Here is a 14,633-nt window from a genome sequence, read left to right as displayed (position 1 = left end):
ATTTTGTCATTTGGCCCATTGAGTCTGCTGTGCCATTCCATCATGACTGATCGATTTCCCTGTAACCTTTGATACTCTCTCTATTGAAGAACCTGTCAACTTGCACTTTAAATGTACCTAATGACTGCCTCCATAGCTGTCAGTGGCAATGCATTCCACAGATTCACCACCCTCTGGCTAAAGAAATTCATCATCTGTTTTCAATGGACTCACCTCTATCCTGAGGCTGTGTCCTCTTGTCCTAGACTCCCCCACCATGATGAAATATCTTTTCAACATTGACTCTGTCTGGGCCTTCCATCATTTGAAAGGTTTCAATGAGGTCCCCTCCTCATTCTTTTAAACTCTAGCGAATACAGTCACAGAGCCGTCAAATGTCCTTCATATGATATCCCTTTCATTCCTGGAATCATCCTTGTGAACCTCCTTTGAACCCTCTCAAATGCCAGCACATCTTTTCTTAACTTCACAATACTGAAGGTGAGGCCTCACCAGTGCCTTATAAAGCCTCAGCATCGCATCCCTGCTCTTGTATTCTAGACCTCTTGAAATGAATGCTAACAATGTATTTGTTGTCCTCACCACCGTCTCAACCTGAAAGTTGATCTTTTGGATGTTCTGCACAAGGACTTCCAAGTCCCTTTGCATCTCAGATTCTCAGCACCTTTAGAAAATGGTCTGTGCGTTTATTTCTACTAAATTTACATTTACTTTCCAACATTGCTTTTCATTTGCCACTTTGAAACATAGAAACCTACAATACAAAAGTTAGTAGGAAAACGGAGAAGAAAAATGAAAATAGAACATAAAGATCTGCAGCATATTACAGGCCCTTCGGCCCACAATGTTGTGCTGATCTTGTAACCTACTCCAGAAACTACCTAGAATTTCCCTACGGCTTCGCTCTCTATTTTTCTAAGCTCCATGTACCTATCTAAGAGTCTCTTAAAAGACCCTATTGTATCCGCCTCTACCACCTTTGCTGGCAGTGCATTCCACACACCCAACTCTCTGTGTGGGAAAACTTGCCTCTGACATTCCCTTTGTACCTACTTCTAAGCACCTTAAAACTATGCCCCCTCATGCCCCCCTCCCCATTTCAGCCCTGGGAAAAAGCCTCTGACTTCCTTGCCCGTTCTTCTAATCTGCCCAAGTCCTTCTGCAGCCTTCTGGTTTCCTCAACATTACCTGTCTTCCACTGATCTTTGTATCATCTGCAAACTTGGTGACAAAGCCATCTATTAGATCATCTAAGTCATTGGTATACAGCATAAAAAGAAGCAGTCACAGCACCAACCCCTGCAGGACACCACTAGTCACTGGCAGCTAAACAGAAAAGGATCCTTTTATTCCCACTCATTGCCTCCTACCAGTCAGCCATTGCTCTAACCATGCCATAACTTTCCTGTAATACCATGAGCTCTTAACCAGGTAAGCAGCCTCATGTGTGGCACCTTGTCAAAGGCTTTTCTGGAAGTCAAAATATACAACCTCCATGGCATCCCATCTGCTCAAAGATTTCCAACAGGTTCGTCAGGCAAGATTTTCCCCTTAAGGAAACTGCTGATTATGTCCTATCACCAAGTACTCTTCAACCTCATCCTAACAGTTGACACCCAACATCTTCCCAACCACTGAGGTCAGGTCTGTAGTTTCCTTTCTGGTGCCTGCCTTCTTTCTTGAAAAGTGGAGTGATGTTAGCAATTTTCAAGATGTGGCATCACGCCAGAGTCCAAAGATTTTTAAAAGATTGTTACTAATGCCTCCACAATCTCTACCACTACCTCTTAAAGAACCCTAGGCTGCAGTTCATCTGGTCAGGCGGCATCCATGGAAAGTGAAGCATTTTCATGTTGGAAACCCATTGTCAGATGTTCTGAAAATGGGTCTTAGACCTGAAATATTAACTCTGTTTTGCGTACTACAGATGTAGGCTGACTAGCTGATTGTTTAGCATCTTGTGTTCTTGTTTTAGAATTCCTATACCTGCAGTTTCCTTATTTTTTTATTTTTGTAAATTTGCTTTATACTTTCACAAAAGCAATTATATGTTTCTTGTAATGTAGTGACCAAAACACTGCAGCTCAGATCCAATTCGTGCTGCACACAATTCTACAAATTCTCTTTTGCTGTTGCATCAACATGCGTAATCAAGAAAAGCCTCCGGCATGTCTCTAACCAACTTTTCCTTACCTGCACTACAGTTTAAAAGTATTTGTGGACATGTACACAAATACAGATGGCCCTGGAATAACTGTCATTAATTGTATATTCCCTTGCATTCCTGAACCTCCCCAAATCACACTGTCTGAGTTAAGTTGCATGCAACATATTTCTGCTCAGATGGCCATTTATATCTTGCATTGCAAACCTTTCCTGTTGCTGTCAACCACATAGCCTGTTTTTTTATCTTGTTATTAATATTTAGATATGAGTCATTAATATGCTGTACAGTGAGCAAAATGCTGAGTACTGAGCTTTATGGAATCCCACTGGTAACATCTTTCTGGTTATAAAACCCCGTCGGTCATTATTGTTTGCTTCCTGATGCTGAGCCAGCTTTGCATCCAATTTGCTGCCTCCTTAGGATCTCATGGGTCTTCATTTCCATTTTGGTCATCATGTGTTTGAAAGCATATTAAAACTGACAATCTATGCAACTGGCATTAAATGTACTGCTCTCAATGGGAATCAAAGGGGGATTTTTAAAAAGCAGTAAATTTGCTTGTTTGGAATATTTCCTGAACAAAGTCATGCCGACTGTTGCTAAATAAAAGGTGCAACTGCCATTATGGCCCTGTTCATTTCCCTCTGTAGTTGTTGCTGGCCTGTTGAGTTCCTCTGGGATTTGTGTGTGTGTGTGTGTTGCTCCAGATTTCCAACATTTGCAGCCTCCTGAATAACAGGTGCCCTTTAAATGATTCATGCCATTTCTTACAATGATTTAAATCATTTGGACTCTGCTGCGGTTAAAATATAAGACCTGTATTACTTTATCAGTTCTTCCCTTTCGAACTGCTGCACTTACTAGTATTCCTCCAAACCACTGGCACAAATGCTTTGTTTCACTGAGATTCAAAAATGGAGTGGTGGTCAGATTCTCTATAATTTCTTGCTTTGTTTTAATAGCCCAGGGTAAACTATGGTTTGTTTGTCAGAAACCCTGGAGATCAGTTCCTAGGGATATTCTCGGTATTGCCTTGAATCGTAAATAACACTGTGGATTATAAAAGGACTCAGTTAAAATACTCAGCGAGCAATTTGAGGCATTCTCTGCTACATTGTGTGCTCACTCTTAAGTTTAAGAAAACCTAAGTGGAGTAATGCCTTGTTTTATTGATATTCATTGGAGATGTCTATTTGCCGGAGCACACAGGGATCTTCTCTAAACATAAGTAAGACTAAAGTCATCTTCTGCAGCTCTCTAACCATTGTTGTTTTGCGTCTATTTTTTACCAAACAAAAGACTGTGTGTAAATGGCACATAAAAGTGGAGTGACATTTGCAATTTTCAAGTTGTGACACCATGCCAGAGACCAGTGATTTTTTTGCAAGGTCATTATTGATGCTTAATTACAGAAGTGAACATGGTCATCACTAAATCGTGCCACTACTAATTTTGCCTCGGTGTAAGCTTGAAGTTTTCTGCACCTTGCCTTCTACCTAGTCCTGGTCATCATTCACCTCTATTTTCCATTGTGACTTGGTGTGAGCATTGCTGCTCACTCCAGTTTGGAAAGCAATAGCAGATCACAGGTGACTGAATGGTCTTGCTTTATGTATGCATGGCTGCTTTATTACTGAGGAATTGTGAATGAAATCATATTTGAACATCCATCATTCTGACAAGCTGAAAGAAAGGTCGTTGTTGAGGTAGCTGAAGATGTTTGGAGCCAGGGAGTCCCTGAGAAACACCAGCTGCAATGTGCTGGGGCTGAGGAGATGTTCCAACAGCAACCACATGGATATGTAAAGGTATGACTCCAGCCATCAAAAGTGGTTCTTGTGCAGGATGATGGGAGTAGGTAGTTTAAATGGTTCACAGACTAGAATGGTCTGTTTCCGTGCTGTACTTTTCTATGACTATTCCTATCCAACCTCTCGTATTTATATTTTGTGTTCATGTCAGAACAAGGGTTTGTCTGCATGCGAACTGCATTGCTGAGCAAGTTATTGGTTTGTTCTGCTCCTACATAGCACTATAGAAACCATTCTCTATTACCTTAATGCTGTACTGCTCAGGTAATTCTAATTATTTTTCCTGCTAGGTATACTTGTGTAATTTTGCATGCTTTTGATGCATTTGGAGCATTTGGCACTTGTTGCTGGGTTGCACAATTGTGGAGAATGGGTATGATCCGGGCGTTCTTTGCTTCCATTCAACAGATGATGATAATGTGAAGCAGAAAAACTGGCTTGGTGTTAGATCACCTGTTTCTTCCTGTTGCAGATTGCTTTTATACTTCAACATGTGTGGTCTTGTTTTTAAAACTTAACTGATACCTATTAAGTGTTGGCGCGTGGCCTAGTGGGCAAGGCATCAGACTAGTAACCTGAAGGTCACTGGTTCGAGCCGCAGCTGAAGCAGCGTGTTTGTGTCCTTGAGCAAGGCACTTAACAACACATTGCTCTGCAACGTCACCGATGCCAAGCTGCATGGGTCCTAGTGCCCTTCCCTTGGACAACATCGGTGGCGTGGAGAGGGGAAGGCTTGCAGCTTGGGCAACTGCCAGTCTCCCATACAACCCTGTCCGGGCCTGCGCCCTGGAAAACTCCAGGCGCAGATCTATGGTCTCTCGAGACTGACGGATGCCACCACCACCTATTAAGCATGTTGGCTTGATCCTTTCAAGCCTTTCTTTACAGGGGAATTAGGATTGCTTGTCTGATTGATGGCCAGTAATAGACTGAGGGATATGCTGGGGTTGGAGGTTAGCAGTTGCGTGGTAATACAGTTCTGCTTCTGCCATTGTACTTTGAAGGTTAGTTAAAGTCTGTCCCGAACCTTATAGGCTCATCAGGCTGGTGCTTATGCTGATTTCCGTGGCATGAAGTGACTGAGAGTACGAAACCCCCGGATAGGACGCCAGTCTATCACGAGGTTAACCCCCAGCATTTTGCTGGTACCCATTTTCAGCTGGGTGGACTGGAGCAGTGTGTGGTTCAGTGCCTTGCTCAAGGACACAACACGCTGCCTTGGCTGAGGCTCGAACTCATGACCTTCAGATTGCTAGTCTAACGCTTTAACCACTTGGCCACATGCCACATGTACTTTGAAGGTAACCAGCTTATAATTGTCATGTTCTGAAACTATTTTATGAATCGTGATGGTAGAGCAAAACAACACAAGGAGAGGTTTACTTTTGTGAGGACTGATGTCACTCCCACCAACTATGGTCGTGAGTAAACTGATATACAGTAGGTAAATTGGTAAGGATGTGTCAATATCAAGTAAACCTCTCCCTTTTATATTGATCTAGTAATCGCCTATCACTGATCCAGGGCCTGACAAATGTGGTTGTCAGAACTTGGACAGCTCTATCAGACTAGCTGTCTTTGGTCATGCATTGAAGTCTCCCACCCAAAGTGTATACTGTGCCCTGTAATGTCTACTTATTCATTGTTCAGGATGTACATTTCTCCTTTGGTTGCTGTTTTGTGTGCATTCCCAGTTACTTGTCTGACCCATATCTTTAAACCCATGGAATCTTTTGAAATTAAACGCTGGTGCAGTTTCATGGTGTAAGGAATTCAAGAACTAAACTCAACAATTAGTTTTCCAGCAGAACGCATGAAGGAGCTGGAGAAATTCAGCAGGTCAGGCAGCATCTATGGTGGGAGGTGGACAATTAGTTTTCAGGCCAAGACCTTTGGAGGTCTCAACCTGAAACAGCCACAGGCCATCTCCTTCCAAGATTCAAAGGATTCAAAGTACATTAATTATTAAAGTATATATGTGGTACACACCCTGAGATTCATTTTTCCCCACAGACAGCCATGAAGCAAAGAGCAATGATGGAACCCCCCCCCCCCATATGCGCAAAAAAACTGCGCAAACAGCAACAAAAAAAAAAGAGCGAAAACAAAATATAAAACACAAAATCAAAAGACATATTTCAATCCAGCTCAATGTGTATTTTATCCAGGCTGCCGTGATTCAAAAATCTCTGAAAAATAGCCGGGGAAAAATGGAGCAACCAGAAGATAGAACATAAAGCTGAGCTGCTTGAAGCCACCTGAGTTCCTTTAGCTCTTTGTTGCTTCAGCTTTCCAGGGTCTGCAGTATCTTGTCAGGATGATATCCAGTGTGGTGGCATTCTTGTCCTCATTGATAAAAATCATAAGTTCAAGATGTTTCTGTAGCTTTTGGAACTGTCTAGGTGAGAAACTAACTGCTGTGAGGATTTTAGATAGGACTCGTTGAAGCTACTGTGCACTTGCAGTAGAAGGAACAAATATTTGGGGTGGTGGGACAGGTATCAATCAAATGGGCTGTTTAGCTTTGTATGTTTTCCTCTTTAATGGCCAATTTTTACCAATCAACAGCACTTGATTGTTGTTTTAGTGTGAAGTGCTATCAGTCAGGTATTATTTCCTGTCAAGAATCAGGCTCCTTTTTTCTCAATTTGTCATGTGAAGATGTGGAAGATTGCATAACTTTGAAGTTATCTCTTGATTGTGAAACTGCTTTGCTCTGTTGCTTGTATTCAGACTTGTAGCCCTATGCAACTTATTTGGGTTAATAATTCATTTTCAAACATCCAGTGCTGCTGCTGGTGGCCTGCAGTCTTCATTGAACAAATTTTTATCCCTGGTTTGATGGTAATGAACCTTGCTAAATAATGTACTTACAGGTTGTGTTAGTTTACATGGATGTCCAGAGCTAATCTGGAACACAACTATTTAGGTCAATACAAAGATATCCTCAAATATGAAATTGGAACTTGCTGTTTCCACTAGAATTTTTCAGTTGCCCCTTTTGAGCAATGCTATTATAAACAAATCAGCCACAGTTAGCTTAGCAAAGTGAGCTCAACTAGCATTACTCCTCATCTGGGCATGATCACTACCTGCCTCAGACCCAAACTGGCCTATTGAGTATCAATCAGTGGTTGTGTGGCCAAGCCATTGAAATCCTCATTGGCTAAAGTAATTCATCCTCACCTCTGTTCCAAAGAGAAATCTTTCTATTCTGAGGCTTTGGCCTCTGGTCCAAGAATTTTTGTATAATTGGAAACTTCCTGTGCACGTCCAGCCAAGGCTTTCAATAAGGTCCCTTCTCATTCTTAACTCTAGTTATAGGCACTGGGCCATCTAACCCAGCACATGCTAACCCTTTCATTCGGGATCAGTTTGTGAATAACACAAAATACAGCTGCCTCTCTACCAGTCATTGCCTAGCTTCTCACATGACCATCATTCTCTCTTCCCCTCCACCTATCCCCCCCCCTCACCTAGATTCCCCTATCACTTACCAGCTCTTGTTCTTTGTACTTCCCTTCCATCCCTTTATTCTGGTGTGTGTCCTCTTCTTTCTAGTTGCAGTGAAGAGTCTCAGTCCGAAATGTCAACTGTTCATTTCTCTCCATAAATGCTGCCTGACCATTTATAAAGTCCCAACAACATTTTATTTTCATTCTGTGTGTTGCTGCACATAGTTTTCAGTTTTAGAACATATGTAAATTGAGAGATGAGGAAATAAAGGAAGTTGAAGCGAGAAGACATATGGACAGGCAGTATCCTCCAAAGATTTTGCGGGAGAGAGGGTTAAACATAATGAAGTGGAAGATAAACTTGGTGGAAGTAGAGCTGAGAAGCTTCTGAGATTAGGTCTAAAATTGTTATTGATTTGGAAAATGGAGGGAAAGGCTGAAAGGAGGAGGTGACCAGGATAAATGCATGAGATTCTGCAGTTGCTAGAAATCCAGAGTAACATGCACAAAATGCTGGAGGAACATAGCAGATCAGGTGGCATCTATGGAAAGGAATAGAGTATTGACATTTTGGACCAACATCTTTCATCAAGACTGGAAAGTAAGGGAGTTAAAGCCAGAATAAGAAGATAGGATAGGAAAAAAAGTAAAAGTTGGGAGATGATGGGTAAAGACAGGTGAGAAAGAAGGTAAGTGAGTAGGGGCTGTAAAGGTAAAGGGCTGAAGAAGGAGGAATCTGATAAGAGAGTGGACCAGGATACAGAGTTAGCTAAGTGCCTATAAAATGTATTCACCCACCCCCTTGGAATTTTTCATGTTTTATTGTTTTACAACATTGAATCACAGTGGATTTAGTTTGGCTTTTTTGACACTGACCAACCGAAAAAGACATTTCATGTCAAGTGAAAACATATCTCTACAAAGTGATCTAAATTAATTACAAATATAAAACACAAAATGATTGATTGTATAAGTATTCACCCCCTTCAAGTCGGTATTTAGTAGATGCAGCAACTACAGCCTCAAGTCTGTGTTGACAGGTTTCTATCAGCTTTCCACATCTGAACACTGCAAAATTCAAAATTTCCCCATTCTTTATAAAACTGCTCAAGCTCTGTCAGATTGCATGGGGATCACGAGTGAACAGCCCTTTTTGTTAAAAGTCTGTCCTGAGCCTTATAGGCTCATCAGGCCAGTGCTTATGCTGGTTTCCGTGGTGTCAAATGACTGAGAGTACAATGACTGAGACACAAAGCCTTAGTGCTGTGAGATCTGGACTCTGACTTAGCCACTCCAGGACATAACCTTGTTCTTTAGCCATTCCTCTGTAGCTTTGGCTTTATGCTTGGGGTCATTGTCTTGCTGGAAAATAAATCTTCTCCCAAGTTGCACTTCACATGTAGACTGTATTAGGTTTTCTACTGGGATTTCCCTATATTTTGCTGCATTCACTTTGCCCTTTACCTTCACAAGCCTTCAACAGTCTGCTGCAGTAAAGCAATCCCACAACACGATGCAGCCACTATAATGTAGGGATGTGTTTTTGATGATATGCGGTGTTTGGCATACACTTATCATAGCATTTAGTCTGATGGCCAAAAAGCCCAATTTTAGTTTCATCAGACCATAGAACCTTCTTGCTGCTGACTTCAGAGTCTGCCACATGCTTCCTGGCAAACTCTAGCTGAGATTTCATGAGTTCTTTTTCCAATAGTGCCATATGGCAGATTTACAGCTGTGCCGTATTCTTTCCATTCCTTGATGATTGACTTAACTGTAATCCAAGGTATATTCAGTGACTTGGAAGTTTTCTTGTGTTCATTTCCTGACTTAATGCAGACAAGTGTGAGGTGTTGCATTTTGGAAGGACAAATCAAGGTAGGGCATACACAGTAAATGGGCACTTGAGGAGTGCGAAGGAACAAAGGGATCTGGGAGTTCAGATACATAATTCCCTGAAAGTAGTGTCACAGGTAGACAGGGCTTTGGCATTCTGGCATTCATGAATCAAAATATAGGAGTATAGGAGTTGGGATGTTATGGTGAGGTTGTATAAGACATTGGTGAGGCCAAATTTGGAGTATTGTGTGCTGTTCTGGTCACCTAACTACTGTATAGGAAAGATATCAGTATGATGGAAAGAGTGCAGAGAAGATTTACTAGGATCGTCAGGAGTTGAGTTACAGGGAAAGATTGAACAGGTTTGGACTTTATTTCTTGGAGCGTAGAAGAATGAGGGGGGATTTGATAGAGGCTTACAAAATTATGAGGGGTACAGACAGAGTAAATGCGAGTAGGCTCTTTCCACTTAGATTAGGAGAGATAAATACGAGAGGACATGGCTTTAGGGTGAAAGGTGAAAGGTTTAAGGGGACATTAGGGGTAACTTCTTCACGCAGAGTGGTGGGAATGTGGAACGAGCTGCCGTCTGACGTAAATGTGTGCTCACTCAAGTTTTAAGAATAAGTTGGATAGATACATGGATGGGAGAGGTCTGGAAGGTAATGGACTGGGTGCAGGTCAATGGGACTAGCGGAATAAAGTTTCGGTACAGACAAGGAAGACTGAATGGCCTGTGTTCTGTGCAGTAGTGTTCTATGGTTCTACTTTTGCTTTTCAAAACCTTTTTTCAGAGTTGTTTGGAGTGTTCTTTTGACTTCATGGGGTAGTTTTTGCCAGGATACTGACTCACCAGCAAGCAGTTGGACCTTCCAGATCCAGGTTTGGAAATTGATTTTGCTACTATCAGTTGAAGCACCTTGACTGCACAGAGGTCTCCAAAAACAGGACTTCATTTAACTAATTATGTGACTTCTGAAACCAGTTGGCTACTTCAGTGATTATTGGGTGTGTTATGTTAAAGGAGTTGAATATTTATGCAATCAATTATTTGGTGTTTTATATTTGTAATTAATTTAGATCACTTCGTAGAGTTCTGTTTTCACTTCAGCATAAATTTTTTTTTCAGTTGATCAGTGTTTTTTTTAAAAAAAAGCCAGATTAAATCCACTGTGATTCATTGCTGTAAAACAATAAAACATGAAAACTTCACAAGGGGGGCTGAATACTTTTTATAGGCACTGTATATGAGTATTAGTGATAGAGGTGATCTTTCCCTTTTTGGAGCTTATCTTGTCTAAACTGTTTTTGCACATGTGCATGTTACAGAGAACCATGTTTTAAGAGGCTATGTAATTTTTACATGTGTGTGTGGTTACATGTCTCCTATCCTATTGCATTTTTCTGTGGTTATTACTACAGGTGGCATTTTCCAAATTTGGCCTCTGCTGGTCATAGTCCCAGATGTTTAAGTAGCAGTTAGGCACTATTTATGGGGAGTTGTGTTGAATGCATGATATTCCTTCCAGAGAGCCTGTCATTTGTGTGGAGTGTTAAATATGCCCCTGCATTGTAGTGTAGATTTGGGTGCCTATATTAGCTGAACAATGTATCTAATATAGGCTCCATAGACTAATGAGTATAGCTGTAGGTATCAGTGGAACAAACGAACTTTGAAGTAAGATCTCTTCCCGTATTTCTATTGTGTCCAAAGATTACCAGGGGCTGTCTTAGAAGTTTCAGTTGCATTTCCAGCTGATGGCTTCACAGAAGTCCCGCACTGGTTCTGTATTGTTTTTTGTGCATACAGGTTCTCGCTGCTACTACCCATTCACTTAATTAGCTTCTGAATGGAATGCCTTATTGGGTAATAGGACAGCTTAAAATCAGATAGATTGTTGTATGCTTGGAATTGTGATCTGTTCATGAAGATGGCTGAGCGATATTTGTGAACCCCCTATTCGAACAACCATTTTTTATATTGTCTAGTGATTGCTATAAATGAATTCTGTATTTTATTTATAATACATTCATGTGCTACATTAAGATTTGATCTCGCTCGTCGCGATCAACAGTCCATCCCTTTGGATGTTAGTTCAGCACTTATCCTGCTTTGACAAGTAGCTGAGTGTCAGTTCCTATTAGGAAGAGCCCTCAGGTGCACATTCAGCCTTCGCCTGCCTCACTGAAATCATTCTGTCATATACAATGAAAAATCTTTTCCTAGTGCACTTACTTGACAAAGTAAGGAAGTTACTATCTTCCCAGACAGTGAATTTATGAAGTAATGCAACAAGAAACACCCTTTGTTCCACAGAGCCCATGCCAAGCATCAACTATCTTTTTGCCGTAATCATGCATTAATCCCATCTTTTAAAAAAAATTCTCCCCACTTTCTCAAAAGTCCTTCTGGATTTGACCACATTTCATGTCGCTGAAGGCAATTTACAGTGCCCAAAATAACTTGCCATCCAACATGTCTTTGAGGTGTAGAAGGAAACTCCAGCACACAGATGCAGTCATGTAGAATGGGTATACTGCACACAAATGGAATCCAAGTTTAGGATTGGATCTGGGTTTCTGACACTAGGAAGCAGCAGCTCTACAAGCAGGTTTTGTATGAGTTCATGTTAAAACCCCAAAATATTATGAACAGAATTAAAGCTGCTGAAGATATTCTGGATTCCCCTGTATGTAACCTAAAATGTAGTTTGGGTAGAAACTTGGGCGTACATGGTAATAAACTTTATTGCCGTTTGTTAGCAAAAGTGATGAGCTAACTTGGATTATTAAGTTACAGCACTGTTTTGAATTCATAATTCGGTATCTTTTATGAAATAATCTACAAAAGTCAACCCAAGACCCACTGTTCGTTTACCATTCAACACAACTGCATTTGGATCATTAGTTCCATCCTCTGTTCCAACTGAGTGTATCGTTTCACATTTTAATTCTGATGTTTGATTTCCGTAGTTTGGAGCAATCAAGGCAGCCTGTAGTTTTTGTGGCACAGCCTTAAGAAAAACCATGTCAACACTTCACTGCTCAAGTAACGTGCCTTGTAATTACTAGGCCTGGTTCAGATATATTATGATCTTGTCCTGAACTGTTAGTTAAGTTGTGATTTCTTTCTATTGTTTGACAAGCGAAGCAGAGGTCCTCATTGATTCTGATCTGTCAGCCTTTGGGCTGGTTAATGTACTTCGTACTGATATTGTATTGCATCTCCTTTTAAAGGCAAACGGATGCAAGTTGAACTGTCCAAGAGTCGGCTGCGGATGCAACCCGGGATGGGCGATAAAAACGGCTGTTTCCGGTGTGGTAAAGAAGGCCACTGGTCTAAAGAGTGTCCAAAAGATCACTGCCTCGATGGCACTTTTGATGGCAGCTTCTCTCGCGATTACCGAAATCCTTATTCGATGACCGCGCGGGCCATAGCTGGGTACGGAGAGCACCCTCTATATGAAGAGCGATTCGGGGTCGCCAGTTACTACGAGAAGATTCGGGCCGGAGCGTACGGAGCGGTGGGCGATCCTTATGGACGGGCGGTGTCATTTACATCTATCGGCTCTTCCCTGCGAGATCATGTCCCTGGTGCGGTAACCCCATATGAGCGGCGGCCACTAGCAAGTCCCACCACCTATTACAACCGCGACAGGAGCCCCTTACGACGTCAAGCACCCATGTCTGCTTTGAGTAGTGGATATGGGTTTGAGCGCAGTGCAGTTTCTTCAGCTGTGTATGACCATACAGATGTTACAGCAAGGGATGCGTATGCAGCCACCCCGTACTCACCTGGTCGGTACCCTGCTGCCCGTTACTCGCCTGGTCGGTGCTCGCCTGGTCGGTACCCTGCTGCCCGTTACTCGCCTGGTCGGTGCTCGCCTGGTCGGTACTCTGCTGCCCAGTACTCGCCTGGTCGGTACTCGCCTGCCCGGTACTCTGCTGCCCAGTACTCACCTGGCCGGTACTCTGCTGTCCAGTACTCGCCTGGCCGGTACTCTGCCGCTCAGTACTCAGCTTCTCAGTATTCTGCCGCCCAGTACTCGGCTGCTCAGTATTCTGCCTCTGCTGTCGCCGCCCAGTACCCTGCATACTAATTTAAGGTGAGGATTGTTTAATTTTTGATAATGCTCTCTGTTAGTAGCCATAGAAACATCAGCCTTATTTGGAAGTCCAAGAACATGAGTTACAATGCATTCATGCACCGTGCATATATAGTTGCCGGGCTGCCATGTCACAGACTTTTAATTTTGTTTATTATGGCCCATGCAGTGCTTGCCATTATTGTGCTTGGGGGCTTCAAAGCACACTAATGACAAATCTACAGTTTGTAGTGTTGAGTTGCCTGATATGGAGTCCCCACTCTCCTCTTTGCAAGTTCCAGAACTAGTAAGAAGAATGTTAAGAATTGATCATTGAAATCCTGTGTGTCCCTAGAGGCTCTGCTGGTTGCAGCTGTACAGCTTACCACATTATATTCTCAATGCTGGTCTGTTTGTGGTTCCCTGTCTAATAGGCCATAGACTTACCTGTTTGCATCCAGCTGTGGTAACTACTCGATGCCTTAATCAGAGTTAATAAATCAGGCTGGATTAATCAAACACTGTTGTCTGCAGCACTGAAATCTGATGAATAGGGTTCTAATTTTTTGATACCTAATACATATAATTCGTACTGCTTTAGTGACGCTTCATTGTCCAGACTGAAATCCATACCCATTTATTTTTGCCTTGAGGTGAAAATCTTTGTGCAAAGGGTGTTTGCTCCTCATGCAGCCGATGTAACCTTGGAAGAGTGAAAATCTGGTGCTAGTGAATTGGTAACAAAAACTCTGCTTTAGAATTGATCTGAGATGAGGGACAGGCAGGCAGGATCCAGCCTGATTTAAGCCTGTGAGGATTGGAGAGAGCACAAGAGTAGTTCAAAGCATAGGAGTGGGGAAGCAAAACTTAAAAGAGTTGGTGCCAGAGAAAAGCAGCTGAATATCTGTTTGTTGCTACTCCAGCAAATTCATTGACCCTTCATAGATGAGAAATGCTTCTGTGAGTGGTCTTGAACAGGGAGTTTCAGTGTCTCTCTCTCTGACTGCAGACCCAGTTTGTATTGTGTGCCTTTATGCCAACTGAAACTGAATGTGCTCTCTGCCAAAGCTCATATTCCAACAATCGGGTATATTATAATTATTTACTTGTTTTTTTCTTCCCTCACTAGCAGAGGAGTCGCAAGCCCAGTTATAATGCCTGATTTCCACAGGTTGAGATTGATTAACTGGTGGAACCCTCCCATGTTAGTACTATTCCACATCACAGTAAAATAGTTAGTAAGCTGTGTGAATTTTCAAGGAAGAAGCTAAGGAAA

The 14,633-nt window shown here is 42.0% G+C and overlaps 1 protein-coding gene across 4 annotated transcripts in view; it reads left to right on the top strand.

The window, feature by feature from the left end:
• The window catches only part of LOC132394543 (RNA-binding protein 4B-like), a 56,078-nt gene that overhangs the window by 21,576 nt on the left and 19,869 nt on the right, over nucleotides 1–14,633 (top strand). The window contains exon 3 of one of the 4 annotated variants that reach the window (XM_059970831.1): nucleotides 12,510–13,378. The exons of the other annotated variants lie outside the window; for them this stretch is intronic. Coding sequence (XP_059826814.1) covers nucleotides 12,510–13,372 — 863 coding nt within the window. The 3' untranslated portion in view covers nucleotides 13,373–13,378. The remainder of the gene's footprint in view (nucleotides 1–12,509; nucleotides 13,379–14,633) is intronic. 4 annotated transcript variants of the gene reach the window in all.

Source organism: Hypanus sabinus, chromosome 5 (genome assembly GCF_030144855.1).
Source record: "Hypanus sabinus isolate sHypSab1 chromosome 5, sHypSab1.hap1, whole genome shotgun sequence".
Lineage (NCBI taxonomy): Eukaryota > Metazoa > Chordata > Chondrichthyes > Myliobatiformes > Dasyatidae > Hypanus > Hypanus sabinus.
This window is presented reverse-complemented; position numbering and strand designations above follow the sequence as displayed.